Source organism: Sorex araneus, chromosome 1, assembly GCF_027595985.1.
Source record: "Sorex araneus isolate mSorAra2 chromosome 1, mSorAra2.pri, whole genome shotgun sequence".
Lineage (NCBI taxonomy): Eukaryota > Metazoa > Chordata > Mammalia > Eulipotyphla > Soricidae > Sorex > Sorex araneus.
In genome coordinates, this window is record NC_073302.1 from 150087986 (window position 1) to 150114551 (window position 26566).

Here is a 26566-nt window from a genome sequence, read left to right on the forward strand (position 1 = left end):
TCCAAGGCTATTTAGTATGTCATTGAGTACCAGTTATGTTCCATTATCTTCATATAACTTTAAACTGAGCAGGTGTTTTACTTATTTGGATAACACACATGCATATATTTCAGTTCATCTCATTTTAGTGACTCTCGGGCTATTTTGACCTTCAAAATCATTAAGAAAAACATGTACATTGGAATTCATCCAACCAGCAATCCATTAGCCATCTATAGATTTGAAAAAAAAAGTACCCAAAGCACTTAGCCATAATATGCATCATACTTTCTGATATTATCTATTCCAGTAAATTCCTTCTCGTGAAAATACTGGCCTCACCCCCAGTTGATTTCAGAACCATAGGGGTCACAACATGTAGTTTGAAAACCACTGCTGTCTATGCTATTCCATAGCCTGGGGTAGAATTCAGGTGTTCACCTTGCGTAACAAAAAAACCCTAAAAGCCTGTGTGCTAGCTTGCTAAATTGCTCTTCCATTAACAGTTAAAAAAAAAAATCTCTCCAATGTGCTGGAAGCAACATAAATCTGGGACTTTCTCAGAAGTCAGCATTAATGTGTGGTAATTTGGTGCTGAAGCTGGAACGCCAGAGAGTGCACCTGGCTCTGTCATTCCGCCTGATTGTCTGTCACAGTTGGAAAGGAACTTTCTCTCCAGAGGCCCTCAGATGGGACTTATGTGAAGAGAATGCAAATGATCCTCAGCCCTGGCCAAGGGATCTGTCTCCCTGGAGCTGAGCAGGTTCCAGGGCGTCAGGCACATGCAGGCATCATTGTGATCCACCATGTGGAGGAAACAAAGAGAATTCAGTAGTAAGAGCAGCCCAGGATTCCCTCCTAACCCAGAGTCATCATTCCCAAGGCATGATCTCGCTTTGTGCTCTGGTCAGTGCAGGGCATTGGGAGAGAAATCCACATGGTATAAGTCTATGGGTTAGGCCCTTCTCTTGGAACCTTCTCAGTTGCTCAACGGAGTGTTTAATTTGCTTTGTACCTTTCTAGGCCTTGTCTCATATTAATCCCACAGTTCTAGGAGATTGATGTTGTATGATTTCTGGTCTTATTGATGAAAAAGAAGGAAGTGCAGAGAGGGAGCACAAAGAGAGAATGATCTTTCACAACATGGGATTTGGTAGTAGGATGATACTGCCATATGTACACTTGACTCTTCCCTCCAACTTCTCTAAATTTTGCTAAATAAATGTCTCTTGTTTCAGTTTGTTTGTACCACACCTGGCGATGCTCGTGGCTTAATCCTGGTTCCCTGTGCAGGGGTCACTCCTGGTGGGGCTCACAGGACTATATGTGGTTCTGAAGATCAGGCCCAGGTTAATCAAATGCAATACAAGAATCCTACCTGCTATATGATTGCTCTGGCCCCAATAAATGTTCTTAATATTGGCATAAGTTCCTTTAGTCCATCTCCAGAGGTTTTGAAGAGTAATTTTTGCTTGTTTTTTCACTAATTTCTCAAGGGCTGAGTACTCATTGAGTTGCTACTACCATTTTTCAATGCTCCCTACCCTCTACTTTCTCTGGAGTTTTTGTTAACCCTATATTTAGTTAACATATAATTTGTATGGTTATTTTATTATTTATTTTGCAGTCTGTCCTGCAGATCAAACTTTATACATGCAAGACATATCATCAACCTCTGAAACACATGTGGCATGTCATCAACCTCTGAAACACATGCCTGACCCAAAGAAGTTTAGTGTTTGGGGTGGAGTGGGGATTCCTAAGCAATGCTCAGGGAGCCCTGGTACTCTCCATGCAATACTTAGTGCAACTGTGTAGTCTGATGGTTCAGTGCTCTGAAGGCCATGTCCTACCAGGGCGAAAATGCAGGGCCAAGTGCATACAAAGCATATGTGACAGTTCTTGAGTTCTGTTCCTAGCTCCAAGATGTTTATGCTTGAATAATAAAATTTCGCCCAGGGCCCACTGAAGTTCTTGTTCTGTTCTGTTCACAAAGTAACCTGAGCGCTTCTTACAGACAGGAAGCCCAGGAGGAAGAGAGCCTGGCTACAACTGATCTCAATTTTGTCTGAAAAGTTGCTGAAGGTGGTGGCATGGTGACCGGGCCCTTTTCTCAGAGAGCAAGCTGCCTGGATAAGTCTGAGCAGATGAACAGATAAACCTGAGATCAAAAGTAAAGTGTTCCTGCAGGAAGGCAGGGGATTATCTGCATGGGGGCACAGGGAGCTTTTGGAAAGAAAAGCCCTTTTGAAATCCACAAACTCACCTGTGTCTTCAGAAAGGTGCTTAGAGACTTCTGAGAGATTAGACCTTGTCAGCTGCCCTGACTTCCAGTGATGCATCATTATACCAGGAGAATGTTTATCAAGTGTCCCCTGGGAAGCTGACATTGCAATTATCTCTTTCTAAGTCTCTGCATAACCTGGCTTTGGTTTTGACTTTTTATTCCTGTAAAGACTTAGCTTCCACAGGGGGATTTCATATTCCTTTCATTTTCTGACCTTTTCTTTTCTTTTCTTTTAAGGAGTGATAAGAGGCAATTGACTCAGCGCTGTATGTATGTAGTCTTAACAAAACTACAGTTGGGGATCTTAAATATTATTCTCACTTGGGTAAGCTGCCATGCTAAGTATAGCTCTTTTCTTTTTCAAAAATTATTGCCATTATTATTTTTCTGGGAGGGAGGTTCCAAACAATGCACAGGAGACCTGGAGATCCCACCAGAGTTTATTCTTGGCCACCGAGGCCTGGAGTTCAATGCAAGAGCCTGAAGAAAAGAGGCTGCTCAGGGTCGGTGGTGCTGGGGTACCCAGGCCATTCTATTGATGCTCAGGGGCCTCCAAAGCCACATCCGGGGTGCATTCAGGTCTGCATCTAATATGCCCCAGGACTGTGGATGCTGAGTCCCCAACCTCAAACCCAGGTGAGGGACATGCTAGGCATGTGCCCTGTTACTGTACTATTTCCTGTGTACCCCAAGTAGAGTTCTTCTCTTTAATGGATTGGCTGCGGGCTGGGATGGGGAGCTCTCCTTCAACTAAGGCAAATAACAGTGATGCTCTCTGCCAGTCAAGAATGATGGATAGCCTTTAGCACACCAGCACTTCATCTGACACGGGATGGAGACCAGTTTCATTACTCCTTCTTCTAGAAGAAGGAAAATTATTTACCAGTGCCCTTTGTTTGACAAATGGCTAACCTGAATAAAGCATTCTCATAATCCTTTCTGATGTCTCTGAATAGATCTGCCCATATCTGTCCAGGGGCTATTTGTTTACTAAGATCCGCCTCATGAAAAGACTTGCAACGCATATTTGAAACACCAGTGTGAAACGCATCTTCAGGCACCACCAGTAGTTCTAAGCGTCTCCTTCCCCTTGCCTGTGATCTCAGGCATGTCCTTCTACGCACCCTCACCCTCCCTGCCCCAGCGTGTTCTGAATAGCAAGGACTTTGGCTGGACTTCTTGTTTGGGTCAAGTTCAGAGAACGTACTTGTGTTTCTTTCATCATCTAATAAAGATGGAGGGTGGAGGTCAGGGGAAGCAGGTCTTTGAGATGAAGGGCAAGTTGAGATCTTTGATTCAAAGACTGTGTGTGGCTCCATCACTTTCTCTCCTGTAGAAATTGAATTTCTCCCGAACTTCCCATCGCAAATCACTCTGGTACGACGTGACAATGAGGCAGATTCACAAGGACCTTTCCCACATCACACGACAAACACAGCCCCGGCCCCCGCCCAGCTCCGGGAAACGTAAGAGAAACTTTTGGGCTTCCACTTCCCTTCCATTTGTTTGAAGGATCAAGAGAACACAGCTCCGTTTTCAACAAAAAATTAAAAAGGAAAATCATGAAAAGAGCCAACCTTCTCTTTTTTTCTCTCTCTTAATATATTGTTGCATCCAGGGAAGAGGAAACAGTGAGCGCCACTGATACTGGGCCCCCAGGGACCCTATAAGGGTCACTCCCCAGCAATCAAATGAGCTTGTCTTCCTCCTCTTGCAGAGCAAGTGTGTAATGGGGCTGAAAGTTACTCTTGGCTTAGCTTTGCTGTGCAGAAAAAATAAAAATGAAATGAAATGAAATGAACAACCACAGAGAATCGGGCTGTGTTCACACCTGGCTTTTCAGTGGGAAGGAAGATTTTTAGCTGTAAGGCTTTGGAGATCTGGAGAAAGATATGAAACACCATTAGCCATGTGCCTGTCAGCTTGTAAGGCCCTCTCAGAACTGTGTGTCCCTAACAGGCGGGGACAAATTCCTTCCACAGGCATTTGTTTTTTTTTTTTTTGTTTCTTCTTAAGGTTCTGCTGTGGTGCCAGGGCCTAATTCACTTTGGAACTTAAAATAAGGCATTGCATTGCCTTTGCCTTGTTGAAAATTAATGTGTGCCCTGCATAAAATTTTCCAGATAACTAGACTCTCACCCTCTGGGAACTGAATGGTTGAAAATGAAAGTGTTTGGGGAATGCATTTAGCTAATAAATATAGGAGAAAGGATGAAATGTTCTTTGACCATGCAAAGTCATTACCATGAACAGGAATTATTTTACTGGACACATCAGAGGATATATCCTCAGGCTCCATGAAGAGGAAAAGAATTCTTTGCAGCCTCAACTTATGGACTCAGAGTTGTAGCCTTTTGCCACTGGCTTTCTGACTTTGTAACCTTGTGCTCAATTGCCCTCACCTCTGCCCGCCCCCGCCCCACCAGGATCTGTGTCTCAGAAGCTCCATTGTCTTTCTCAAACTCAATTATTAACTTGATCACTAATGCAAACCAGAACAAAACAGAGAAACCAAGAGGTTTATTTCTACATATATTACTTTAAATGCATTCTTCTGTCAATGAAAGAAAAAGCATGGGTTTGTGATAGCTATAAAAATTGGATTCATACCCTCTTTCATTCTGTGAGAAGAATGGACTTTATAGGATTTTATTTTGTACATAAAAATGCATTTATCTTAATATAATTTTCCTTCTGTAGAACAAGTTGACTGGACTTTCAAACAGATGCTGAACTATTTTGAGTTTCTTTGCTGCCTCCTTAGTTTAGTCCAGTATTATCTCTCATGGATGATTAAAATGCCTCTAAACAATCTCCCAGCATCAACCTGGCCTCCTTCCAACCCATCTTCCATGCTACAGTTAAAATGAACTTAAAAAAATGTAAATCTTATTCCACATGGCTTTCATGTCCCCTTATCTTGCATTAATCTTCTTCCCTGCCAAATTTTGCTGCACTACTTTTTCTCCTTGGACCTGCTCACCACATCACCTAGTACACGCTCTTCTCTCAGCCCAGAATGCTTTTCTCATTGTTTCCCCATAGCTTGATCCTTTGATCCATTAGTTGTCCAGTGCCACTTCTTCAGAGAGAGACTTTCCTGATCACTCTACTCAAAGTAGGTATTTAGTATTATTCTTTACTTAGAGTAGTGGTAGTGAACACACATTATAAAAGCTTTGACCTACATATTAGCACCTATTGAATAGCATCTCTCATCAAGACACTCAATAATCAGGTAGACAAAACCTTGCCTGCTCACTCAGTTCTCTGTCACGAGCCACTCTGGTACTAGAAAAATGGAGAGATAAATGAATTAGCGAGAGCGGCATGGACTCAAACACATAAACAGAACGTGCCAAAGCTGATCTCACTCCTGTCACTGCTGAGTATCAAAATGCCAGCAAGGCTGGGGTTGGGTTGCCACTGTTCCGCTTGGTGAGAAGATAATTCTGTTAAGCTCTTTTCGTCTTTAGGACCCATTGTTTCTGTGCCACAGAAAGTAGATGCATACTCTGGGTCAATGCTAATCCTTCTGCTCATCAGACCTCAGCCAGCCTCTGATGCAGCGGGAGAGTTAGGAAGTATGTGTCCTACTGGCACCAATTCCCACAGCATATTACCTCAAAACCAGAGGCTTCATAACGCAGGAGAGGAGATGGGATCATGATCTCAGGCTCTACTGGTCATAGGACAGTCACACATCCCAGAAGCTGCCATCTCTTGAGAGAATTATTCCACATGAAGAGTTTTCCATTTGATAGTACAGCCACTGGGTGAAACACTTGTTTAGGTGACTAGCCCTCAACAGGGAAAATTCAGGGGTGCACGCACAGGAGTGGAGACAGACATGGTTGCATATGTCTCCCCTCATAGTGGGGAACTTTGAAATACCCATTGTTAAGGGACTTTTGTCATGTTAATGGCACAGAGCAGAGTGTAGCTACCCAACCTCGATGGTGTAGTCTGCTATTCACCCAAGCAACATGGCACCAAGATGGCACTACCTCTTGGAACCGCCATCAGGAATGGAGTCTGACATTGACTAGAACCTCAGTGAGCAATGAATGACTGTCCATGCCAATAGGCTGAAGTGCTGCAGGAGGAAAACTCTGGAGGCTGTGGAGCCAAGCCACCCAATCTCGAAAGGAAGGGCTGCACCAAGCTGTTGGGTTATACCAAACTCAGTCATCTGCTTCCTGCCACAAGTTCTTCCAGAGTCAGCTGTGCCCTCGGGTGCTGTTGGGGCATGCCCTTCGCAAGGCAGCACACATCTGACAGCGGAGCAGAGAAGCAAACGCCTGGACAGATCTGCTCAATGTGGCCCGACCCTGATGGGTCAACCTTGACCCCAGAGCTACCGCCATGTTGGCCTGGACCTGGTTGGTTTTTTTTCCCTCAATCTTTGTCCTTCTTCCTCTCCATTAGTGCTTGCCCCTAATCAATACCTTGCACTGAAACTTGTAGTTGCATCTTCTTGAGAACCAGGTTGCTATAGGATAAATGTTTTGGAGGTACAGAAGGAACATACTTTTTTTTTTTTTGCTTTTTGAATCACACCTGGTGATGCTCAGGGATTACTCTCAGGAATCACTCTTGGTGGTGCTTGGGGGACCATATGGGATGCTGGGAATTGAACCCGGGTTGGCCGCGTGCAAGGCAAACACCCTACCCGCTGTGCTATCTCTCCAGCCCCCAGAACATACTTTCTTGGTAATCAGGAACAAAGTATTTCACTCCCCTGAAATGCCATTTTCTCATCAGTTAAAGTGAGGGTGGTTGGAGGCTTAAACGAGACTATCAGTTGCCCCATAGTGCTGGGATATAAAAGGATGCTTCCTCAAATGGAAATCCCCATGTCAACCCAGCTTTGTGAGTTCTCTGTTGCAGAGGACTGAGTGCTCAGTTTTCTGACCATTTTGAAGAAGATAATCCTGGCTAATTCCAGCGAATAGGGCATTTGCCTATGAGGCCGACCCAGGTTCAATTCCTTTGCCCTTCTTGGAGAGCCTGGCAAGCTACCGAGAGTATCTCGCCTGCACAGCAGAGCCTGGCAAGCAAACCCATGGCATATCTGATATGCCAAAAACAGTAACAAGTCTCATGATGGAGACGTTACTGGTGCCCGCTCGAGAAAATCGATGAGCAACAGGAAGACAGTGATACAGAATTCTTAAATAGCATAAGCCATGAGCCAGACACATTCAGACAAAGATTGTAATTCTATTATGTGTCTTGCATATATCAGTTCATTTAATGCCTCTAACAACTGAGTGAGGAAGTTTCCATGCCTATTTCTGCTTTACACAGAAGGAAACTGGAAGCATACAGGAAAAACTGAGGTATAGAGAGTTTTACAAACAGGTTTTGCAAGTCCCTAAAATGAGAAGTGTGAGAACTGGACTACCAATCCAGGAATCTGTCCAGAGTCTGTGCTCTTGTATATTACTCTTGGTTGAATCTATTTACAAAGAACTCACATCAAAATACAATCCTGCCTGTAATCTTCCACTTGACATGACGACCTACTAGAATGAAGTTTTCTTCCCAGGAAGAGGATGAAGATGTTCTAGAATCTTTTTTAAATTCCAGAGGGAGGGAGAACCCAACACCAGCAAGCCCTAGAGCTGAATCCCAACCAACGAGGTTCTGGCCCTTCCCCACACCAACACTGGCAGAGGGCATAAGGGTGGAAAGGACATAAATAGCCAAGGGAAGCTTCCCTGCAAAGTGTCATATACCTGCAAATAACTCTGTTTGCTTTTTAAAACACATGTTTATTTGCTTAAATTAACAAAATATGGGTTACATGTTATTTCCAGGTAAGCTGCCTTTTCACTGAAGTAGAAAGCAATATTCACAACTTGAATGGCTACACACTTGCAGCTTTAGTTTTTAAATAGCAAGCCAGAATTCTGTAAAAAAATAAAAATTTGGTATAGTGTCCAAATACGTGAGGGATTTTAAATGTTAGCTCTGTTACATTTTGTTCCAGCAAAGTAGACAATGATCATAATTCAAAACACAATGTTAATATTTTATTAAATGCCTTCCAGCTTAATAAATACAGGGTGTACTTGGGGTTTTCTCATGCAGCTACTCATAGACAAATATACCAATTACCCTTGAGAGGTTATCAAAGGTCAGCCTCCGTCTCATGGCCAATCGGAAGTTGAATTTTTTAAAAGGAGAGAATGAAAGAGGAATTGAAAGGCAACAAGCGGAGGTAATTACAAGCCTGAATAAAAATGAAAAATATGCTCTTTGGCTGGTCCGCTGGTCAACTCAAAGTGACAGTGGTATGGTCAAAAGCAGGGAAAGCACTGGGTAAGTGACCTAGTGTCACTTTTAAGAGTGTTACAATAAAAGTAACACTGTCACACTGTCTTGGAGCTTAGATAAAAGTCACACTGCCCTGGAGCTTAGACTGCAGGTAACCTTGAATGTCTCCAGTCCTTAGTTCTATGACAATGGTCCTGATAGGACCTCCTAGTCTGGATAGCTACTGTACTAGGCAAGGCTGATCCTTAGCTCTAACATCTGCAGTGAGTGTCCACACAATTTGTTACCCAAACTGGAACACTTCTGAAGGCTAAAGTGACCACAGGTCTAAGCCAGGACTGCCCCCAGCAAAACCAGCATGTTGGTTTCCTAGATCTAAAATCTCACATGGTCAGAGTCAAACACTAAACACAGGCTTTAGTATACACTCCCTAATAACTTTTTATTGCTCTTCCCAGACCTGAATCCTCCCTCCAAATGGAATTTTACCTGGAATGCTAATATATCAAACAGATATTTGAACTCCTCTGAATGAGGCAACCATAAATCCCAAAGGTTTCTCCTCCCCCAACAACTCTAGATGGGCCTCGGAGGGACCGCAACACATAATCTGAAAACCACTATTCTAGAACATACTCTTTCCATCTCTACATTAACTGGTCCCACAGCAGACATTCTTCCGTGATTCATTTGGGTCAGAAATCAGCAGAGCCTGCTCATCCGGGCTCCTAATCCAGCTTGGCATACCAGAACAAGCAGAAGCCCAGAGCCCCTCCGAGAGGCCCTCTACACGGCGCTGCTGAAAGAATGGATGTGTCACAGGAACTCCAGGGTAGAGACTCACAGAGCTCTGCCAGGCCCTGGGGAGATCTCAGGGAATACCCCAACACATTTGATTAAAAGTGAATGAAAGGCAAGTTGCCTCAGTGAGGCCTTGCAGTAGGTCCTCGGCCTTCAGTTGTGTTTGTAACAGTAGAGTCCCACCAATCAGCCTTCAGCATCCCCACTGTGGGTGCTCTCACTTCAAAGCATGGTGGCAGCAGTTGGGGAGTGAGTTTAAAGGAAAGGGGAATATGCAAGGGCAAGGTAGCAGGCAAGAGACATCCCTCCAGGACTGGAAAAGCTTGCCGATGAGTGAAGAAACTTGGAAAAGCTGATATGATGGGGGCAGAGTGGCCCAGAAAGGCAGCATGTCAGAGAGGGGCCAAGCATTGAAATAAATGGACTGGGAACTTGGAGAGAAAAGGAAGCAAAAAAACGGTACCTATAGCACTACAGGAGTCGGAGCTACTAAGCAGGGTGGATTTTCCATGAACACAGGCACAGTACCAGGGCATTACCATGGGGCTCCCATGGAGAGGGGGCATCAATCAGAACTTCTTTGTTCAGTGCCAGTGTCCAAAAAAGCCTGCCTGCTGGCCTCAACCCACTCTGGTTCCCACCACTCTTTGGGATTACAATTCAAGCATCTAGGAAGAAAGAGGAGCATTTGAAATATGAGTGACCATCAACATCACTGGCATCATCTTCTATACAAGAACTTTAGAATGAATGTGTGTGTGTGTGTGTGTGTACAGTGTGTGTGTGTGTGTGTGTGTGTCCTCCGGAAACTCCATAGAACAGTCAATGTTGCTGTATGATTCCCAGGCTTAATGTTCTCTGCCTTAAAGTGTCTGAAACCAGGAGGAGAAATGTTTATGGAGTTCCCAGAAGGGGGTCCTGTGGGATTACTATTCTAGCCCACCCAAGTTTTCTCAACACCTACCACACCAAAGACTCCTCTAGGGAAACTGAGAAAATACCGATGCCGGGGCTTCACACTGGACCAAAGTAACTCAGAATCTCAGGGGCTGAGCCCCCAGCACTGATAGAATTTTCCAGGCTCCTGAGAGGCAGCTCTGAGAAGACGGCCTGAGTGATTAGCTGGTGGCTGTCATCCTCGGACCCACCTCACGCCAGGCAGTTATTTTGTGGGTCTCTGAGAGAGGAGTGGGGGAGAGAATTCATTCTGCTCCAGTCACAAGCATTGTTGGGCATCTGAAAATAACCCCCAAATCCATACCCAACCCAGGCAGCTAAGACCCAACAAGGCAGAATCTGGCAGGAATCTTAAATATAACCTAATTCTTCCTAGCCAAAATTATTCCTGTTCTCAAATTTTCTTTCTATAGCCTCTGCCTGAACATGTTCCTTTTAAGATATCTCGCCTTCCTGCTGTTTCTGGCATGTTTGATTATGGAATAAAGGCGATTTTTATATATACAACTACTAATATGTTCATCTACCTGGAAAGATATTGGAACTTTCACAGATTCACCTAAATAGTCATTAACAAGATAACACATCAAGCACCATATTCTTGCAACTATTATTAAAGGAAAATAGAATCTCTAAATAAACACCTTCATATCAGCTTATAATAGAAACCTAAAAAATATCTACAGCTTGTTAGCTGGGAGATGTTAACCAACACTGAAGTAGCCCTTGGGTGTGTGGAACACAAGGGCCCCAGGAATGAAGGGAGAAGCTTCTACATTGCTGGTGACCACCCCTGCACCTTAACCGGAGCCATCTGCAAGGGCGAGAGGCTCACTCACTCCTATCCAACAAAGGCGAGTTTGGGCAGAAAGCTGTATTTGCACTGCCTCATTCCCATTTTCCAAATGTAATTTTAAGACTGTCCACTTAGATACCTAAAAGCACTGCTTGCTTCTCCATTTTCCTCTCCAGTAATTCTTTTAAACTCTCATCTCTGTGCTTGAAGTACAAATAATCAGGGAAGGAGGGGCCCCTCCGGGTGTCCTGCAGGCGCCTGAGGCTGACAGATTCATCCCTGGGATCCAGGTCTCCCTCCTGGCCGCCCTCTGCCCCACCACTGTCCTTGCTCTTCTCCCGACCTCCATTCTGCTCATCCTCCTTCTCCTCCTCGCTGGCTTCCCCAGGTGCCCCGGGGGCCTGCTCAACCTTGGCGGACAGACCCTGGGGCGCCAGGGCCAGGCCTTCCTGTTCAACGTCATAGCAGTGATCTTCCTCCTCTTCTTCCTCATGGCAGGAGCTGCCCCTGGCGCTCTCCTGATCAGACTGGAATGCTGGCCCCTTCCCTGGGCGCTTCTGGGAAAGGTCGAAGGGCTCCTCCTGCTCTAGACTCCTCAGGACCCCCGTCTGTCCCAGGGCAAGTCGTCCCCTTCCAAAACCTGTGAAGACAAAAGCAGCATTCAGACCCCAGAAAAAACAGGCTTCTGGGAGGCAGCCAGGGCCACTGAAGGTAGCTTGATTTCACATTTGAAAAATAGGCCACTTCCTGGTTAAGATGTATTATCACCCATGATATGTCTGTGATACACAGGTGATACATCGATTTCAGGTGAACTGGCTATACTCAAAGCAAATAGGTACAGAGGACAGGAGTGCTAATACAGGGATCAGGGCACACACAAGACATGTGCTGACTCTCCTTCCACCCCTAGCACCACATGGTCCTTGGAGCACGGCCAGGTGCAGCCCTAGAAGCCCCTGGGCACTGCTGGGTGATCCAGGTATCAGTGACATCATGGCATCCTCGGGTCCTTGCACTGAACCTCCGGCCCAGCTGGTTTGGAGGAGACCCCAGACCTCTTGAGTACCACTGGTGGACTTGAAAATACGTATTTGTAACAAAAATTAAGATAAGCTGCTGGAGAAACAACACAGCAGGTAGGGCATTTATCTTGCACATGGCTGACCTGGGTTCAATCCCCATCATCCCAGATTGTCCCTTGAGCCCCACTGGGAGTAATTCCTGAGTGCCAAGCATGGCTGGTTGTGGCCCTCCTCCCAGCTCTAACCTAGCAATGACACTGCTGAGAATTTAAACTGAGAAACCTAACAGGCCAGGGCAATACTGAATCTGTAAAATTTGTAAATTTTGCAATATTGTAAATTCTGTAAAAATTTGTAAAATCTGGAAAATCTGTCTGCCTACCAGGTTTTAGGTAGTGAAAGAGAATCATTCCTGTCTCTCAACTGATGAGAGATTCAGTCACATAAATAATAAACATTTCATCCAATGAACCATCTAGAAGGGACACTGAAACCAGTCAATGACCATAAAAAGGTTGTCTTTATGTACTGAAGAAAAACTATCCATTTCTAGCATAGACATTTATCTCTGGCTCTGTTTCTATGGCAAAAATGTCTGGAAGGATATACACACAAATCTCAAAATAAAACTTTTTCACTTTTAAGTATTTTTTGGTTCTGTTTTCACAGTGAGAAAGCATAGACCTTATTATAAAATAATAATATTTTTTCATCCTGAATAAAACAACCCCAAAATGGAGGTTGTTATGGGCATAGCCTGGCACTTCCTGTGGCATACTCGATATGCCAAAAACAGTGACGATAGGTCTCATTCCCCTGACCCTGAAAGAGCCTCCAATCATTGGGAAAGACAAGTAAGGAGAGGTTGCTAAAATCTAGGGCTGGCTGCCACACAGGTGGAGTGGAGTGGGGGTAGGATGGGGTGGGGGTGGTGGGAGGGATGTTTGGACCATTTGTGGTGGAGAATGGGCACTGGTGGAGGGATGGGTACTCAACCACTGTATAACTGAAATGCAAGTCTGTAAGTCTGTAACTGTACCTCACGGTGATTCACTAATAAAAAATAAATAAATAAATAAATAAAAATAAAATCTCAGTGTGGGAGGAATAGAGACATTACTGGTGCCCGCTCCAGTAAATTGATGAACAACTGGATAACAGTGATACAGTGATATTTTCATCCTGAATAAAACAACTCCCAAACCAGATAGTCCCTTTGGGGGCCAATGCACCCTGGGGTCCTCAGAGCAGAGGGCAGGGAGGCCACAAGAAGTCCGGGAAAGATTCATTTTCCTCCATCCCTCATGTGTGGCCACCAGGGCCCTCTGTGGGGCAACACAGGTCCTTTAGCAGCCACCACACACTGCTAGTGCCCCCCTGATTTTTGTCTTGAAGGTCTCTGCCCATCGTAAACCAACAGTGCATGGGAATCCCTGAAAAATGAAGTGTAGTTTCCTGGTGGGTTCCTGTGAGTGTAGAAGACACAGAAAGGGGTGCTCTGGTGCTCTCAAACATCACAGCTCTGTGGGAGAGCCCCCTTTCTGTGTGAGACCCACCGGGAGCTCTGCTATCCCCTTAGCCTGGACAACAGGGTCACACCACGGCAGGGAAGACTTCTGGAGCCAGGCTGTGATTTGGGGCCATTTCAAACATCAGAGTGAAACAAAAATCTCTAATTCCTGTGGTACATGAAACTTTGGGGGGTTTTTGCTTGCTTTGTTTTGGAGCATACCTGGCAGTGCTCAGGGCTTACTCCTGGCTCTGTCACTCAGAAATTACTCCCGGTGGTCACAGGGTACCATATAGGGTGCCAAGGATCAAATCCAGGTTGGCAACATGAAGAAACATTAAGATTTTTGAATGTCAGTTTAAAGTTAGAGAATTAAAGGCAATTCTCTGCTGATCAGGGATGCACTTCCTTTCCCAGAGATGGCAAAAGTGTTCGGTGCCTTTTAGGAGCTGAGGGTCCATCTGGGCTCTGTCCTGGAGACCCAATTAGGCTTTCAGTTGTGGGCTCTCTCCTCGGTTCCTGTATGCCTCTGAACCCAATGACTGAGCAAACATCACCTTTTCTGGAAAAATCCACACCAAGCTTGGGCGGGGGGGGGGGGCGCAAAAGGTGTCAATAAACAATGTAGTTCAGGCAACTACAGAGGCGAAGACTAAGTCAGGAGTCTGGAGAATAAAAAGAATAACAGCAAAACCTCCTGTGATAATTTTAAAACTAATTTTTCAGTGCTTTAGCACAAAATCCAGGCCTTGTTTTATGACAAACACCCTTCCCCGTTACCAAGGAGTCACCAAGAACTCTGTGGGCGTTGTGAGAAATCTGAAAGCCATAATCACGCTCTGTGGTGTGTGTGTGTGTGTGTGTGTGTGTGTGTGTGTGTGTGTGTGTGTGTGTGTGTGTGTGTGTCTTATTTATGAATAACTGGGCCTACTTAGTTGCCTCTTTTGCCAGGCGTGAGAAAAGCAGCAAGCCTAAATCAATCACCTGGATTTTAACTTGGTATATTAAGATAGATTTTGAGGGTTTTTTTTAATGTCTTTTTGAAAAAATGGACTGGAGTGATAGCACAGCAGGTAAGGTGTTTGCCTTGCATGCGGTCGACCCGGGTTCGATTCCTCCATCCCTCTCGGAGAGCCCGGCAAACTACCGAGAGTATCTCGCCCACATGGCAGAGCCTGGCAAGCTACCACTGCCAAAAACAGTAACAAGTCTCACAATGAAGACATTACCGGTGCCCACTCGAGCAAATCGATGAATAACCATACAACAGTGCTACAATGCTGTTGTATGCAATGGTTCAGTTCAGAAATTCTCAGGGTGAAAGCCCACTTCTACCTTTAGACTTGCTCTGTGCTTCTGGGCCTGGACAAAAGCACATTTAATTGCCTGGGTCAGGGACTGCCTGGTTGGGTAATTAAGGACCAATAATGCTAAATCCAATAGAACTGGAACATAAATTCTTCACCACTAGGGATGCTAGGACTGAGATGTTATAGAAAGGGAGCACTTTTCACAAGTTTGTTATGACTTTGAGGAGCCACAGGCCCTGCACACAGGCCAATGAGGCCTCCCCAAGCAGGACCACTGGCCTTCGTAAAAGGGCTAGAGGAGAAGGCATGGATTATATAATACAGCAGTAGGGGTCTTGCCCTGTATGGGGTCATACCGGGTTCAACCACTGTATGCACATGTGGTCTCCCAACCCCCATTAGGAGTGATCTCTGAGCACAGAGCAAAGAGTAAGTCCTGAACATCACTGGCTGTGGCCCAAAAACCAATAGGTAAATAAAGGGGTAGAGGAGTCACACCTCCAACAGAAGTAGCTCTGTGGGCAGCGGAGTTTGCAGTCTGCCTTTGCTTTCTTTTTAAGAAAGAGCAAGTGCACGCTCACTGACATAGTTCAAGCAAGCAGAGAGCAACCACAAGGGCTTCAGAGTCTGGAAAGCCAGTGTCAAACCAGCACTGTCATTTCTCAATTGAGCAACTCTGGGCAAAGGAATGTTCTGAAGTCTCAGCTTCCTCATTGGCAAAATGAAGTTCCTCCAATCCGGAGTTGCTGAGAAGATTTAAGAAAATAAGGCAACAGGGGCCACAGAAATAGTAAAAGGGTTAAGGTGAATGTCTCAGACACAACCAACCTGGATTCAGCTCCTGGGACTCCCTATGGTTCCTCAAGTCCACCCAGGACTGATCCCTAAGTGCAGAGCCAGGAGTAAGTCCTGAACACTGCTAGGTCTGGCCCAAATACAAAAATAAGTTTCGTTTTTTTATTTTTGTCACACCTGGCGGTGCTTGATGGTTACTTCTGGCTCTGCACTCAGGAATTATTCCTGGACCGTATGGGATGCTGGGGGTCAAACCTGGATCGGCCACATGCAAGGCAAACACTCTACCTTCTGTTCTATCGCTCTGGCCCCCAAAAATAATTTTTTTAAATTCAAATAAAAAATCATAAGGCAATGGATTTCATCTGAACTCTAGAATTGACTGTCCCTGTTGCCATCATATCCCTGTCAGCTCAGTCTCACTTAGATATCTAGTTTCCTCTATGACAATTAGGTTTGCTATAGCAACTGTGCCATCTGACTCCTGCTTCACACCTGTGGTCTTGAAAATAATGCTCTCTGCTTCCACAGTACAAATGACCCACCACCCCAGGGACAGCTCACTGAAAGCCCATCAAGGTTCCAATGGGTTTGCAACCAGGGAGAGTGTTACCTTGAGCATGCAGGCCCCGTTCCATGACACCGTGCTTGACCTTCATGTGGCGTGTCAGGTTGCCCTTCAGCGTGAACTTGCTGGGGCAGTAGAGGCATTTGAAGGGTTTGCTGTCAGAGTGCAGATGCATGTGGCCCATGAGGTTGTGCATGCGGTTGAACTCCTTTCCACACAGCTGGTAGAGACAGAAACAGAGAACGTCAGGGACTCAGGTAAGGAACTCCGCCCCACGCAGAGTTCTGCATGGGGGAACAAACATGTCGTGGTCTTGGTACCTTCTACTCTGCAATGTGGCATTTGATGTGGCACCCCAGACCAGGATCCCTGTGAATACCAGGACTTGTCTGGGGGGAATGGACGACCAGAATTCCCCTGCCTGCTGCACACCGAAAGGGAAACAGTGCAAGCACATAACGAACACTTCTTTAGAAATATCCTTCAGAGAAGAGCAACTTTGAAGATCAGTAAAGATCTAAAAATAGCCATTCATAGCCTGCTTCACTCTAGTCATCAGGATCCAACTAGTTGATGAATAATTTGTACTAATATTTCCTAGATAAAAAAGGATTGATATTTTATAAATTAGGCATGTGCAATAAGGAAGCCATTGTCCTAAGTGTGCCTTGAACCAATCCTAGGTGCATGCTTTTGTCATTTCCATTGAACAGAGAGACTAAATGAGATATTAAGGCACTAGATGAAGGCAGAAGCTAGCGGGTGCTGGAGCAGGACAGAAATTCAGACCCTCAGCCATCAGAGGCTCCACACTCAACCAGCACCCCGTCCTATGTGCCCCCAATAGAACTCTTCCATTGGATGCCATTAGGCATTGCTTACTCAATTTTTTTCAATTTGTCACTTCTTGGGATGGATTTGAACATTAAAAGGAAAGAAAGAATGGAAAGGCAGGATGGGTCTTCTGCCTGGATCAAGATTGGAAGGACTGCAACATTCTCTTGAGCATTCTTAAAATAGACCTGTTCGACTCATTTTTTTCTAGTTCATTTTTCCTATTTCCAACAGTGAAAGAGGTGGCTGGACCACCACAGTGGGTTCCCACTATCTTGGGAAAAGCAGGACAATCTTTGCTAAAGCAGAAGATATGAAACAGAAGCATGGGGGTACTGTGGAGGTGCTTTCCCCTCTTTCCTGGTCCCCAGGCCCCTGCAGGGCATGGTTTGCAAAATGAAACCCTTCCTTGGCTGAACTGGGTGGAGAGTGTGAAGAACTGGGACAGCATTCTCCATGCCTCCTCATACTCGAAGGCTCTGGCCCTAAGGGAAAGAAATTGGGGTGAGATGCCGTGGAGGTAGAACTCAGGGATGGGGTATCTGGAAGCTGGAACCAGTTTTATGTTTTCAGAGAGAGCTTTCCTATTCAGGGCCCGGGTTGGGGATTCTGGCTGAATGTTTATTAATAATGTGATGTTATCTTCAGGAAGCTCAGGAGGTGAGAGTTGAACGGACTCTGGAACTGACAGAGACCTAACAGTGTCCTTCGGAGACCAGCCTTGAAGAACTGGGTAGTAAGAGAAAACCAGCTGGGAATTACACGTGTCACAGACAATCCATGAATGGATGGTTCTCTATTTTTAAGTGATTCATACTTGGGGCTTTTAAGAACTTTTCTGCTTTTTTTAACTTCCTTACTACAAAGAATGAATTCAGCCTACAGTAGTCTTAAGAGTATTTGTACCCACATCCACTGCAAGAAAAGAGAACCCAAATGGGGGAGAGGCTGAGTGAACTGTTCTAATTTATGACTTTCTCAGAAATCTGACATCAAGGATGGATGCTCGAGTTCTTTGCTTCTAAATAGAGGTATTATTCGGTTCTACCAACCCTCCGTGAGTCTTTAATATAGCTCAGTGTGGGTTTTTCTACTCTAATATTTCCCTGTCTCCATTCACTCATCCTGAGCTTTCTGCGACATGTTAGTGGCACATGGGCCATTAAGACATTAAAATTATATTGTCCCCTAAAGCCATAGTTTTCAGGGAACATTAAGTCATTCCCTGCAGGAATGATGTCAACTATACTACCATGTGTGACCAAAGAAGGAGAGAGATAAGGAGATGGAGAAGAAAGAAGAAGGGAGAGGGAATAAGGAGGAGGAGGAATAAGAAGGAAGGAGGAAGAAAGAAGAAGAAGAAGAAGAAGAAGAAGAAGAAGAAGAAGAAGAAGAAGAAGAAGAAGAAGAAGAAGAAGAAGAAGAAGAGAAGGAGGAGGAGGAGAAGGAGGAGGAGGAGGAGGAGGAGGAGGAGGAGGAGGAGGAAGAGGAGGAGGAGATGTATGTATTGCTGGAGACTTTTATTTTCATATGACCTAGCTATCCTCCATGGCTTATAGTGGTATTTTGGACCAGTCAGTGAAGCACTTCTCTGGGAATAGGTGCAGCTATTCCAACTCAGAAAGCTTTGTGGGACACTGGATGGTGTCCCAGTTAATCTTCATAAATGCAAGGACTACCTTCCTTTTCCATTGTAGGCACCATCAGTATTAAGCCTCAGGTTAGACACATGGATCGTTACTGGATCATTAAGTAGTTGGGTAGAGGAATACACAAATAAGTCAGAAAATATCACTACCCTGCACAAAAAATAATTGAAAATTTTGGAAGTTGGTCACCATAGATTCTTTTACTTTCCTCCACTAAACCTCTGCAAGAGATTTATAGACTCAAGTCTTGCGTCACATCAGGAAAAAGACCACAGACTCAAGACTCTGGGTACATGGACACCATTCCCTTCTCAGTGGGGGGAATTGTCTCCCTCTCAGCCTCTGACCCTTAAATTTTTTTGTTCCTTATTCAGAACACTTGGTCTCTTCATCTGTCATGGAAGGTTGTGTTCATCTGACAATACCCATTGAGAGAGAGAGAGAGAGAGAGAGAGAGAGAGAGAGAGAAGGAGAGAAGGGGGGATAGTGTTTCCATAAAATCCCGAGTGGGACCTCTTGGTCATCATGAGGGCAGCTGGGGCTGAGAATGAGGATGGGTCAGTTGGAGGTGGTGCCCTGGCCTGGAGTTGGGAGAGGCGAGCTCCAAGCAGAGTCACTGTTATGGAGAAGAGGGATTGGACTGAAAAATGGGCTGGGAAGAAATAGCCAACGTCTGCTTTCTTCTCTTGGATCAAAGGATGTCTAGCTAAGAGCTAGACCAAATCAAGACGTACTGATTCATCTCCTGCCAAGGTTGCAGAGATTGAAACAGGGGTGGGTATAGGCACCGGAAATCGCTGTCATGGGGAGAACTCCGCTCTCATCTCACAGGTGTCCTTGCAACCTACCCACTCCTGCATGAACTCTCATTTGCCCTCTTGAGCAGTACCATTGTGTCTCTGACACCAGAGCTTGGCGGCTTTTCCTACCCTCTGGACCCATGTGGATACTCGCTCTTTATAGACATCACATCTGGCAGAGATGGAGAGGCCCAATTCTGACAGAGCTCTGCTTGCTGTGGGCCTTTGGAGCTCAGACAGGAGGCACTTAGGGGCCACTGGGACTATACCTGGTGGAGCCTGGGGCTCGGCCGGCCGTGCTGGGGATTGTGCTCAGGGCCTTGTCCATGCTAGGCATGTGCCTCTACCACTTCAGGTAAATCTCAACCATGATTAGAAGATGGGGGAAAATATCTTGAAATCTTCTGTATAAATGGGTGGCACATGGAACAGAGAAAGAGCTTAACTGGCTCAGCATAGAGTTTATGGGAGACTTATGTGAGATCCTTGGCACCCTCTAGTCCTCTGAGCACCCCTGGGGTGTCATCCAAAAAAAATTAAAATTAAAATGGGTCGCACAGATCATTCAGGTTTGAAATGGTACCACAGAGAGGAGAGAGAGAGAGGCTGGGAGGAAGAAAAACACCTCTCAGGGGTTCTCTTCTGTAGTTGCAGTCGTTTCTCTTCTGATCATTGTGATTCTTGGGGAAAATCAAATAAGACCCTTTGTGCTCACGGCTCGGCAAATAGTGAGGGCTCCATAACTGTGAGCTAGATACAGTCATTATGTACACAGCGGGTCCCTTGACATTACAGAAAGCTCTTTGAAGATGATGGTGTGGTCTCTTTAAACCCAATTATTTGGAGAGGATATAACAGGAAGGACCCTGGGAAGACTCTGATGCAGAAACTCCTGCCAGGCACAGGGAGGAGCAATAAAAACAGGAGCAATTTTGCCTACGCAGCACTGAGAAATAAGAATGAGCAGAACAGAGCTTAGGAAGATATCCTCTGGCATCCCAAGGCTCAGTCGGCTCTTTGTAAGAAAAACGATCTTATTTATACAGGACCCACACCTGACAGTTGCTGGGAGACCATGCAGTACCAGGGCTCAAACATTCCCTCTGCCCCTTGGCCACCTGCCCTGCCCTCTTGCAGCCCTTTAAATGGCTGTCTGATGTGCTGGTCACTCCAGGCCTCCGCTATAGCTTCAAATCTGTCCTCAGGCCTCTTTCCCTCCCTGGTGCAGGGCTGGAGCCACCTCAGGCCACTTTCCGTGAGTGCCTGGCACACTGCAGAGAGCCGGAGGCCAGAGCACTAAGTGGGCTGTGTGGAGGGGGGTGGGTGGCAGCAGGCAGTGCTGGGTCAGGGCCAGAGCTTCACAAACGCCAAGAGAAGGACCGCCACAGGGAGCCAGCCCGCCCGGAGGGGGCCTGAGGCCTGAGATGCACCAGGAAGCCTGTGCTTTCCTATTCGGAGAGAAAAGGTCAAAGAGCTGCGGCCTGCAGCCCTGCGGAACGGCCTCCACTCGGCTGCCCTTCCCTTCCATTCTTCTCGCTGCTCTCTTTTCATAAGAAGGGTGTTCCTTTCCTCAAAGGGAGAGAGAGGGAGGGAGGGAGAGAGAGGGACTGTAAACTGTCCAAAAGGACCGTGAGAAAACAGGAAGCTTCGAAAAGTACAAGAGAAAGCAAGATGAAATCTATTTGCAGGCGGGCCCCTGGGGACATGTGAGGCATTGTTAGGCAGGCAGTTCATACAGCTATATCCTTCCTTCTGCTGAGGAGAGCTTTGCTGCCAAAAGGCAGCTATCTGGTCACTGCCTTAACCCCCTCCACGCCAGCCTAGAGACTCTGAGCCCAAACCCTGGATTCCCAAAGGTCCCCACTGGGTCTCTCTCCGTGGGAGGTGTCCAAGAGCTGGAAGGGAATACTGAACCCCAAGGAGCAGCAGACGTAGTGGGGAGCCTTTGCAGGGAGACCTCACCCGCCCTCGGCCTTCAGCGTCTGCTCCAGTCCAGGCTACAGATGACCTGGTGATTCATAACTCAGGCAGCTCCGGCTTCACCCATCTCAAAGGAGAATTTGTCCCGGAAATTCTGGATGGCTGCTTTTCCTGGACAGGTTTCCCAAAGACAGCAGCTGGTTCTTTGCTCTGAAAGAGAGCGGCTGCTGCAAGGAGCAGCATCCACAGCAACCCCTGCATGCTTACGCAGACCAGGGGAAGCAGATTCCTAAGATGAGGCTGTAGAGGCACAGCTCTTTGGAGAAATTCCAGCTGGTTCCAACAAGGTGTCCAGAAGTTAAGCTTGTAGCAAGAGATCCCAGAAGGGAAGTCTCATTTTGAAGAGAGAAAGAAAGAAAGAAAGAAAGAAAGAAAGAAAGAAAGAAAGAAAGAAAGAAAGAAAGAAAGAAAGAAAGAAAGAAAGAAAGAAAGAAAGAAAGAAAGAAAGAAAGAAAGAAAGAAAGAAAGAAAGAAAGAAAGAAAGAAAGAAAGGAAGGAAGGAAGGAAGGGAGAAAGAGAGAAAGGGAGAAAGAGAGAAAGAAAGAAGAAAAGAACTAAAGGAAGCAAAAGAAAAAGGAAGAAAAAGAAAGTGAAAGGAAAGGGAAAGAAAGGGAAGAAAGAAGAAAAGAGAAAGGAAGAAAAGAAAGTGAAAGAAAAAGACAGAGAGGAAGAGAAAGAAAAGAAAAAGGGAAAGAGAAGAAAAGAAAAGAAAAGAAAAGAAAAGAAAAGAAAAGAAAAGAAAAGAAAAGAAAAGAAAAGAAAAGAAAAGAAAAGAAAGAGCCAAAGTCGAATAGAACATGTTTCTCCTGTTTTTCCATCCTAGTGTTCATGCCTGAGCCCACAGTGAGAGTGTTTCTTCTTAATGTGGACGGCTATTTCCACAGACCACCAGGGGAGAATCAATCATTCGTGTTTCAACAGAGGGAAGGGTTTAAGGTTAGGATTTTCAGTGGTGGAAATCCCAAGATCTGTGAAATAAAGAAGCATTCTTTTTGGCAAGTTGACGGGTAAAGGACAACTAACTCTGGGAGAGGCCAGGAGCAAAGCTCTCGTTTCTCTGATCCCATGACAAAGTGTGAACCTAACAGTCTGGCCTCTTCTCTGACATCACAAAACAAATATCTGTTCTTCACTGGTAGCAAAGAGTCCTCCATCTGCCTCTCAACTTTTGGACCCTCAAGCCACCAGCACCCAGGGCCTGATTTCCAAGAACTCTGCCCCAACACAGATGAAAAGCAACATGTCCAGGAATTGAGAGCCACAAGACAGCTCAGCCTGAGGAGGGAACTGGAGCTGGTCTCCAAAAGATTCTAGAACTCCTAGCAAAGCAGAAGATGCTTTCTTCAGGGAAAGCTGAGGAAGTATGCTTCTGGCACTTTTCAGGAGGCTCTTGATCAAGGGGCCTGTTCTTCACAGAGAACAGAAAGAAGACCTTGGTGGAAATACTCCTTGATACCCTATTTTCAGTTCTAAGGATACATATACTCGCCTAGTATGGCTCTCTGGAGAAATTCCAGCTGGCTTCAAGAAATGAGTATCCAGAAGTCAAGCTTGAAGAAGTGGCTATTTAGGGACACATCCCATTCCAAAGCTAGGCTCACCCTGATGGAGAGGATGACAGAGCTGTATGGCAAGGCCATTCACTTACAGGATCTGATCGTGTGGCCTGACATCCAGCACCTACCCAACCTCAAGGAGAGTTTCTGAACAGGAAAGTTGACTAGCGGGCACCCGGGGAACGGGTGCAGGGCATGAGGAGCCTGAAAGATGGTGCCAAGATGACTCACATCTCCACTGACCCAGGAGCAATGCCATGGACACTTGCACGTGGTACAGGCGAGAACCCTCACAAGCCTCAGATCTTACCTGGTCCCAGATATTCTGCTGAATCCCCCCCTTCACTGAGGCTCTTGAAGGTAGAGAAGCAGACACTGGCCCTGTACCCCCGAATCACACATAGCCTGCAGACCCACTTACTGTATTGGCGTTGCCTCTGATACCTCCCCTGGATTCAGGCACATTTCTACCTGGTTTCATCGCTACCACTGAACTGAATCACAGAGACAATGGAGGGAGATGGCTGGTTTGGGCATGTAGGGGACCGTCAACTATGCCAACTGCTCCCTTCATAGCTAAACAGCTTGAGGTGTTCGGCCACCAGTTGACAAGTTAAAAAATACAGCTCATTATTGGCACTTGGGTGGTAGGTGTGGCACTTGAACACTGTGTGCATTAGCACTATTGTCAGTCACTATGCCTCAATTACAACAGAAATTAGAACTGATGCACCAAGCACAAGAGTAAAGCCAACAGGGAGCGAGAGTGTTGCCTCCTCCATAGGAGACAGTCCATGGGTAGCCAGGCTCCACGGGGAGGGCCCCAGGACTCCACACAGCGGGAAGGAACCAAAGAGGAGGACCCAAAGAGAGGAGCGAAGAGCTGGTTTGTAAGTCCTGGGAACCTGACCTGGGTACCACACAGGGCCACTCACTCTGCAGGGACCTGAGTTTGGCTTAATGTTCTCTTTTCACTATCCTAAAATGCTCCAGAACCACTGAACAAGCCCCCACACTCTAGTTCCTTTGCTGAATTCATTTTGCATCAAGCCCCGGGGTTGCTGAGGCGCAATCTGCAAGCAGCTTCCTCCCCACTCAGCTGGGATGCTTCAAGGTGGACATAAATTGGCTCTTGACCCGCTGGAAATGTGAAGGAAAGGAGGGGAAATACAAGTAGGTGGCAGGAAGAGGGCTGGAGGGAGCAGGGCCCCCTCCTCCATTTCCGGAGATGCCCCCAGGTCTGGGGAAGCTCTGGTGCCTGACCCCGCTCACCCCATCCTGGTGTGGCCAACACAGGAAAGAAGTCAGCATCGCAGGGGGTTCCTACAAGGGGAGGGGGCATGCTGCAGAAACACAGCAGCTGAGGTGGCCCTACGAAGCTGGGGACCCTATTTTAGAAATGGGAATCAGTGGTTTCTCCCCTTTTCTCCCCCAGGCACCCCACCAGACAAGCGGACACAGCAAAGTGTCTTCAAATGCCTACATGCAGTCATTTCCGTCTCCTACCCTCAGCCACTTTTCCAGGCCAGGCTGACACTTGTTAGCTGGTGTCTTGAATGATGTCACTCACCCCCACTCCACCCCGGCACACACACACACACACACACACACACACACACACACACACACACACCTCCTTGGGATGAGTCTTCCTCATCTCAGAAGTAGGAGAGGGAAGCAGGAGGTGGAAAGGGAGCAGCCTTGGGGAGCCCGGGTACTTGGGGGTGATCGCAGTCTGTCATGGGCTTCACTACACTTCTGCTCCACACACCATGCTCACACATGCTCTCGTCCTGGGTCATGGATCCTGGGTCCCAGTGAGCCCAATGGATGGGCAGATCTGAAGGAGGCAGAACCACCTCTGGGCTCCATGAAGGATGAAGGAGAGACGCAAGGATGGCTGTGCTCAGAGCCACCCGCATCTCAGGGTTCTCCATGCCTGGGACTCTCTCATCCCCCTGGGGAGACCTGTCCCCTGTGTTGCCCCTCAGCTCAAGGAAAGAGTGGAAAAGGAGAGAAACCCTAGAAGTATCTCTAGTTTTCCTTTCTGAGTTCTTTAACCTACAAGGGGCATGGGTTCGCTACCCCCCATCTCTCCTTTCCAGAGCCTATTCCTCTTAACCATCAGCATCCTCTGCAACCTCCTTCCCTAAGTAGGGGTGCCCTATGGGGAACTGCCCTTGCCAGTTCCCCCTCGCCTGTGCATTGGACACACCATGAGGCAATCAGAGCAGCTTCCTCCTCAAGCTGGCTGAGGGCTGGCAGCATCAGGAGTGACAACGACAGGGACAAAAAAACAGCTCTGACTGGCTGAGGATCTACTCTGAGCCTCAGTAACAACCCCCTTCCCCACCCCCCCCGCCCCCGCCCAGTCCCCACTCCTGCTATGAAACAGCAGAAAGTCCTCTGGAGGGGGACCGGAGCGATAGTATAGAAAGTCAATCCTTGGCATCCCATATGGTCCCCTGAGCACCACAAAGAGTGCTGAGTGCAGAGCCGGGAGTGACCCCTGAGAATGGCAGGACGTGTCCCAACAACTGAACAAAGTTCTGGAGGTGCGTCTGTAACAGACATATCCATGGACCTTAGGCCTCCCCTCCCACACGCCTGCCCAGACCAGGGCCCACCTTGCATTTGAAAGGCTTCACGTCCGAGTGAACGATCATGTGCGCCTTGAGGGTCTGTTTCTGTACGAAGCTCTTGTAGCAGAGGTGACACTGGTAGGCCCGGATGTTGGTGTGGATCAGCACATGCCTCTTCATGTTTGCCAACAGGGTGAACTCTCGCCCACAGATGCCACACTTGTGCTCCTTCACGCCCTGGGGAGAGGTACAAAGGCAGAGCACCAGGGTTAGCAGGTCCCATGCTTTCCTTAGGACGGGACCTTCATTTTTCTATATCTAAGTGAAGAGTCTGAGGGTCAAGTTAAATTCCATATGGTGTAGCTTTAGCTTTGTTCAGTTGCTAAATTCTTGAAAAGCTTTAATTGCATAATTTTGTTTCTTCTGAGAACCATTAACTAGCCAGACTGTTGAAGGAAAAGGATGTTACTGATGAGCTAGAACTCAGGGTTTGCTCGCTTTTCCGAGCAAACTCAATTTTACAACTGAGGGTTCTACAACTGAGTTGTAGAATTGAGCCTGGGCTCAATTCTACAACTGAGGGTTCCCTGAAACCCCTGGGAGCACCCCTCGAGGACTGTATCATGCCCTCTGCACTTATGGGTGATGTCCCTGAACATAAAACAAAACCAGGAACACTTTGATTAGTCCTGGGAACAGTTCTACAGTGACAGTGCTCAGGGATTCATTGGATTGGGGTGAAAGCACTGTGGAATAAAATATGAAATGAGTTTATAATCTGGCATTCAATATAATAAAAAAAACTACCTAGATAGTCATTTCCCCCATATGAAAACCAATATTCTTTTGCATGCT

At 46.5% G+C, this 26566-nt stretch overlaps 1 protein-coding gene across 3 annotated transcripts in view; it reads right to left on the reverse strand.

Moving 5' to 3' along the window:
* Positions 1-8022: 8022 nt before the first annotated feature.
* ZNF366 (zinc finger protein 366) overlaps positions 8023-26566 on the reverse strand; it is a 70650-nt gene continuing 52106 nt past the window's right edge. For all 3 annotated transcript variants that reach the window (XM_055134353.1, XM_004608504.2, XM_055134333.1), the window contains exons 3-5: positions 25757-25948; positions 16356-16530; positions 8023-11742 (exon numbers count right to left, since the gene is read on the reverse strand). In XM_055134353.1, the coding sequence (XP_054990328.1) occupies positions 11234-11742; positions 16356-16530; positions 25757-25948 (876 nt within the window). In that variant the 3' untranslated portion in view covers positions 8023-11233. The remainder of the gene's footprint in view (positions 11743-16355; positions 16531-25756; positions 25949-26566) is intronic.